Source organism: Lottia gigantea, assembly GCF_000327385.1.
Source record: "Lottia gigantea unplaced genomic scaffold LOTGIsca_53, whole genome shotgun sequence".
Classification (NCBI taxonomy): domain Eukaryota; kingdom Metazoa; phylum Mollusca; class Gastropoda; family Lottiidae; genus Lottia; species Lottia gigantea.
This window is the reverse complement of record NW_008709815.1, coordinates 689162-695870: the sequence shown is the minus strand read 5'-3', so window position 1 is coordinate 695870 and position 6709 is coordinate 689162. Positions and strand designations below refer to the sequence as shown.

Sequence of the window (6709 nt, the reverse complement as noted above, 5' to 3'; positions counted from 1 at the left end):
CTTGGTGAAATGAGGGTATAAGCCAACAAACAAAAGATGAGAATCTAGTTTTGGCCCCATTGGTATTGTAGTACCACATCCCAATTTTTTTAAAAATGCCATTCTAGATTTCGTATCGTATTTTTTTTTTTGGCTCTCATCATTTAATCTCTCAATGACGAAATGAAACATCAGGATGTATATTTAAATCATTGAGTCTATAGTCATCAGTAGTAAAGGAATGAATTTTTAAAAAAAATGCGAAACATTATAAAACTTTATGTAAAGACAGTATCAAAAATATAGCATAAAATATTTCTAAAAACACTAAACTGATATAAAAAAAATAGAAAAAAAAAACACAGAAATAACTCGTTCAATGTAATCTTCAGTACAACTCAGAAAAAGTGTCATTGTACAAAAAAACCTGCTTGGAGCAAAGGTTTTCTGTTGTTCAAAATTTTGCTTAATTTCAATGGCAGTTCAAAATTAAAGCGATATCAATATTCGATGTGAGTCGAGGTAAATAAAAATGATATATAGATAAACATAGGAATGCCAGTTTATATCCACACAACTGTGGGCAAGGAATACCGAGTTTTGTCGACAAGTTTCATAAAGTTTGTTTAAATGAAATAAAGCATTATATTCATAGTCACAATTTAAGTGAATTTAAGGTTATATTTGGGCTTGTTTAAGGCCACTAGTTCAAGGCCGATATAATGTCAAGGGCGTAAATTGTCAAGACAAGGTTGAAGGCCGAAGAGTATTGATATGATGTTCACAAAGTTACTGAACAAGTTCAAGGTCGGTTTCCGTAGCAAGTTCAATTTTAAAAACAAGGTCAATATTTTAAGTTCTAATAATAGCCATACACATCAACCACGGGGTCAATGTCTAGTAATAATGATAATAATAATAATAATAATAATAAATAGTAAGGTTTTGTTTGTTAGTAGGTTAGTGGCAATTAAGGATAAAATATCGTATCACAGTGGCAATATGGCAGTGGTTATATGGTTTTTTTTTAACGATATAAACATTCAGTAGATATCGGTACAGGAATAATGCTGTCATCTGAATTAGTACAATTACTTCAGTCAAAGTAACATGGATATAATACTTTATAATATTTCAGGCTTAAAAATAACCAACATAACCGATCTTTTGGTATCCAGGTTCTTTAAATACCGTATTCGAGATATTAACATAAATGCTCACTGATAGGCATAGTTTATATTGGATTTGTAAAGTTTTTTGTCTAATTCTTGATAAATTGCATAATTAGTTGATATTGCTTGTGTTTTTCCAAATATCCTTTACAATCCATTGGGATTTCTTTTCATTTCAATGTTCTTTGTAAAATTCTTCAATTATGCTCTGGTATTTCTTTGTTACAACTTGTCTCTTCAATTTCAGTGTAGGGCCTGTAGTAGAATATAATATGGTTAACGTACATGAAAACAGAAATACATGAGCACTACACTAAGCAAGGCGCAGCACATTTCTTGAACAGAAATATCTATTGTGTACGATTTTAAGCCGAGTTTCAGAACTTTAACTATCAACGCATCGCTGGCTTCAGTATCTAACCTCTCATTCTGATGATGGTTGTCAGATCAGAGTCAGGCGAAATCTTATCGTAATTTTTACTTACCAAGTTCTTCACCAGGGATAGAGAAATCTGTCGGTAACATTTTCCATTTCTGTATGTTGGCTGCTCGACTTACTGCTTTCTTATTAGCAGCATTGATGCCTTCTTGGATGGAATTTTGTACGGTTTCGTCATCACTGAATTCTTGAACTGTAGTGGCATTACTTCCTATAGACTTACACCACTGTAAAGTTGGATTGCTGAGTTTTTCTAATGGCACGGTGGTATCAGGATCGACTTCCGTCTAAAATTTACAAAATATGGTATGCACTATAAATCTATTTGGATATCTCGTTATCCATGCCAAGTTGCAAATGGATAAGGGTAACCAAAAGGTGCCATTCAACTTCATTTTATCATTGTAATCAGTACATTTTTTCATAAAGTTCTACACGATCTTAAAATTTGTAACTTGAATTTAAAGTAGCCTTACCTTGACGGTTAACAAGATTGATAGAAATTTTCTTTTGTCTCCTAGTAACATACAATTACTAATACATGGTAGACATTCTTTAACATTGTCTTCTACTGGTACTGGAGCTATATTCTCACCACCAGCAGTAATTATTATTTCTATAAAACAATCAATTTAACAGAGTAAACAATCAGTATCTTCTACTGGTACTGGAGCTATATTCTCACCACCAGCAGTAATTATTATTTCTATAAAACAATCAATTTATTAGAGTAAACAATCAGTATCTTCTACTGGTACTGGAGCTATATTCTCACCACCAGCAGTAATTATTATTTCTATAAAACAATCAATTTAACAGAGTAAACAATCAGTATCTTCTACTGGTACTGGAGCTATATTCTCACCACCAGCAGTAATTATTATTTCTATAAAACAATCAATTTATTAGAGTAAACAATCAGTATCTTCTACTGGTACTGGAGCTATATTCTCACCACCAGCAGTAATTATTATTTCTATAAAACAATCAATTTAACAGAGTAAACAATCAGTATCTTCTACTGGTACTGGAGCTATATTCTCACCACCAGCAGTAATTATTATTTCTATAAAACAATCAATTTATTAGAGTAAACAATCAGTATCTTCTACTGGTACTGGAGCTATATTCTCACCACCAGCAGTAATTATTATTTCTATAAAACAATCAATTTATTAGAGTAAACAATCAGTATCTTCTACTGGTACTGGAGCTATATTCTCACCACCAGCAGTAATTATTATTTCTATAAAACAATCAATTTATTAAAGTAAACAATCAGTATCTTCTACTGGTACTGGAGCTATATTCTTACCACCAGCAGTAATTATTATTTCTATAAAACAATCAATTTATTAGAGTAAACAATCAGTATCTTCTACTGGTACTGGAGCTATATTCTCACCACCAGCAGCAATTATTATTTCTATAAAACAATCAATTTATTACAGTAAACAATCAGTATCTTCTACTGGTACTGGAGCTATATTCTCACCACCAGCAGTAATTATTATTTCTATAAAACAATCAATTTATTAGAGTAAACAATCAGTATCTTCTACTGGTACTGGAGCTATATTCTCACCACCAGCAGTAATTATTATTTCTATAAAACAATCAATTTATTAGAGTAAACAATCAGTATCTTCTACTGGTACTGGAGCTATATTCTCACCACTAGCAGTAATTATTATTTCTATAAAACAATCAATTTATTAGAGTAAACAATCAGTATCTTCTACTGGTACTGGAGCTATATTCTCACCACCAGCAGTAATTATTATTTCTATAAAACAATCAATTTATTAGAGTAAACAATCAGTATCTTCTACTGGTACTGGAGCTATATTCTCACCACCAGCAGTAATTATTATTTCTATAAAACAATCAATTTATTAGAGTAAACAATCAGTATCTTTTACTGGTACTGGAGCTATGGGTGGATTAATATAATAATTTTTTTTCCTCGAACAAATATAACCACGTGAATGAAAATAAATATGCTGTTTACCTTTTGAACGTCCAGTAATGGAAAGGAAACCATTATCATCTATTTGGCCAATATCACCTGTACGTAAATAACCGTCTTTTGTAAATGTTTCCTGTGTCTTCTCTGTCTGTTCTAGGTAACCCATACATATATTCCTTCCGTATATTAATATCTAAATCATAAACATATTGTTGGTGTTTTAATATGAAATTGATGTAAGAAGGTGTAATTCGCAAAAATAGAAAAACATCTGGTTTTCCGCTAATTTTTTTTACGCGTTTTTAGGCATTAAATACACCAACAGCGAACCGTCCGATTTTCTTTCTGAGCTCAGTGTAGTCAGAGAATATGCAGATGATTATAAGACTTTTACCTCTCCATTACCATCCTCGTCAGGATTATCTATCTTCATTTGTAAACCTGGTAAACAACTTCCAACACTGCCTATTTTTCTTTTTTCCTCATAATTTACAGTATGAGGACCTGTGTAACGAAAATGTGTTAGAATGAAAAATTATATTTTACAAAGAGGTTCACAGCTGGGACCTTGGCCCAAACCTTTACCAGATTATCCGTTTACAGCTGGATTGACTGGAATAGTGAGTGAAGATTTATTCAAGGTCATCGTATTTTTACATGCCAACCAAGATTAGAACACATGACAACCGCATAGCAAACGGCGTCATGGTCAGTCTAACATTTGCGAGTAATGCCCATGCTGTTTGGCATTGTTTAGTATATCAAATAACCCTTTATACAAAAATAATTTATTATTTTAAATTTCAAAGAAACGCCAAGGTGTATGCATCATAATGAATATAGATACAGCGATTCAACGCTACCAATTCTGATTCGTGGTTTGGTTTTTACAAACTATAGTACAGACCACATGCCCACAATTAGTTGTTTTAACCATAAACGGAGCTGTTTTCACTAACTTACCAGTACATTCACTCAAACCATAGACTTCATGTATAACAATATCCAAACCCATAAAATATTCTATAGTATCTTTAGCAATAGGTGCTGCACCAGAGATAAAATTAGTACATTGATCTAATCCCAAAGCTTGTTTAACTTTACTGAAGACTAAGAAATTAGCGATAGTCCACCCATATGGAACGCTTCCCCTGAAATTAACAAAGGATGTCTAATGTTGGGGCAAGAATGAAACAGTCAAACAAGGGATTTGTTGTATATGGTAGGCACAGAATACTGGAGTACAGTACCTTCATGACATATTGAGTGGTCGTATGACTCGGAGACCAGATTTAACTGCTGTTTGAAAAAAAGAACATGAGCAACTGGCGGTAACGAGTGCTGAGGTCGATCTAAACCAGCGTTTGGACACATTCTTTCTGATCCACCAGTTGCTAGCTGTCGATGGAAATTCAACCTTACTCTGATTCTGCATGTTGCAACAAAAATCAAGCAAGACAATTCCTTTCATCAAAATCTCGACCAAAGTATGGCAATATCGAGGGTGAAAGTTGTACAGACTCCTCATAATAAAAGTACTATCAGGTGCTTCAACATTGGCTATGTTTAAGTGCGTAAATCGAAATTCGGCTTCTGCTTATAAGATGCAAAGAAAGAGTTCCTTACCCTTGAAACCTGTTCTGATTTCCCCTGTAACCGACTCCCTTTGCCCATCGAGCTATTTTAAGCTTGAGGCCAGTTGTATTTTGTCCAATTTCTTTCATTTTTTCCATCATTTTTTCCCATACCCTCGGCACACCGAAGAATGTGGTAGGCTTAGCTTCCTTCAGTGTAGCGACTAATGTTCCCTTAAGATAAAAATTTGGTTTAAGTTATTTACATCTCAAGGTTTTAGTGGGCGTATTCGACACAAAACCCATGATACAGCATAATTTTCCCTCAATACTTTGTTGGAATTAATCAAATATAGTGCCCAGTGCAGAATATAGTTTTGCAAGATGTCATATAAAACTTGTGCACCTTGTGATTCATCTCTACAAAGCAAATTCATTTTAAAACCAACTCTTTCATGTTTTTCAGTAAAGAAAGAGGATTTCCTTGGTCAAATCAATGCATATCTGAACGAAATATATAATCAGGCATTACTGAAACGCTTAAAGGATTTCAAAAGTGTTCTTCTACCTTTAAGGCATCTGGTTGAGCGAAGTAAATTGTTCCACCATTATTTATAGACAAATATATATCTAAGGCTTGAGCAGCAATGTGACTTAAGGGGAGGAAACTCACAGCCCTGTTCTTTCCAAAAATTAGTCTCTTTTCTTCTACCTTCGAAGCGCTAATTGCCGTCCACACTAACTGCAAAGAAATTACAAAAGGAGATTAATGCTAATAGATTGTTTCCTTGGTCAAAGCAAATACAGTGACGATGAGTGATAATGTTTTAATACTGTTAAATGTGAATAATTATCTCCTGTGTAAAAAGCAAAGAAGATTGGATGCTTACAAACAAGAGACGCCTACAACATTCCTCATAATAGAGAATATATATAATTAAAACTTACATTATCATGGCTTAGCATAACTCCCTTTGGTACACCAGTAGTTCCCGACTAAAAAATAGATCGAATGTAATTATTAAGCAACACGGTTGATCACAGAATGAAATAGTTTCCTGTAATAACATACAATTCAACCCACAATCCCCCCTCCTCTCTGGTTATTATGCAGAGAGCTATATGCAAATATCATGTACACATTACAAATTTTAAGATGCGAGTAATATGTTTACTTACAGTGTAAACAAGTGAACAGCATTTATTTGCTGCTAGGTTGTTCATACGTTCTTCTAGTTCTGATTCTGGAAGATCTTCTCCCAGCTTCATAAAATCTTCCCACTGAAAACAATTTCAGAATAGAATGTTTGGACAACTTTTGGTTGTACAGCAGTAGAAAGAATATTCATTTCCTCATATTAGTTTCGATGTACGGTTAAAACCCACAATTTAATAAGAAAAGAAGCATGATCTTCAAAAACATGTAGCTAAGGTGAGGGGGAGGAGGGGGGGGGGGGGGGGGGGGGGGGGGTTTTCCAAAAAACCAAACCCCCCCCCCCCTTTAAAATTTTTTTTTCAAAAAAAAGGGTTTAAAACGGGTTTCCGGGAAATCCCCCCCCAATCCAAATTTTAAAGG

General features: G+C 33.7%; 1 protein-coding gene across 1 annotated transcript in view; it reads right to left on the bottom strand.

Annotated features, from left to right (window-relative positions):
- Positions 1–242: 242 nt before the first annotated feature.
- Positions 243–6709, bottom strand: part of LOTGIDRAFT_234625 (hypothetical protein) — an 11544-nt gene continuing 5077 nt past the window's right edge. Inside the window, exons 6-15 of the mRNA XM_009062766.1 lie at positions 6313–6414; positions 6082–6129; positions 5702–5875; positions 5186–5367; positions 4523–4710; positions 3954–4063; positions 3602–3752; positions 2067–2206; positions 1637–1877; positions 243–1406 (exon numbers count right to left, since the gene is read on the bottom strand). Of these exons, the coding sequence (XP_009061014.1) occupies positions 1327–1406; positions 1637–1877; positions 2067–2206; positions 3602–3752; positions 3954–4063; positions 4523–4710; positions 5186–5367; positions 5702–5875; positions 6082–6129; positions 6313–6414 (1416 nt within the window). The 3' untranslated portion in view covers positions 243–1326. The remainder of the gene's footprint in view (positions 1407–1636; positions 1878–2066; positions 2207–3601; positions 3753–3953; positions 4064–4522; positions 4711–5185; positions 5368–5701; positions 5876–6081; positions 6130–6312; positions 6415–6709) is intronic.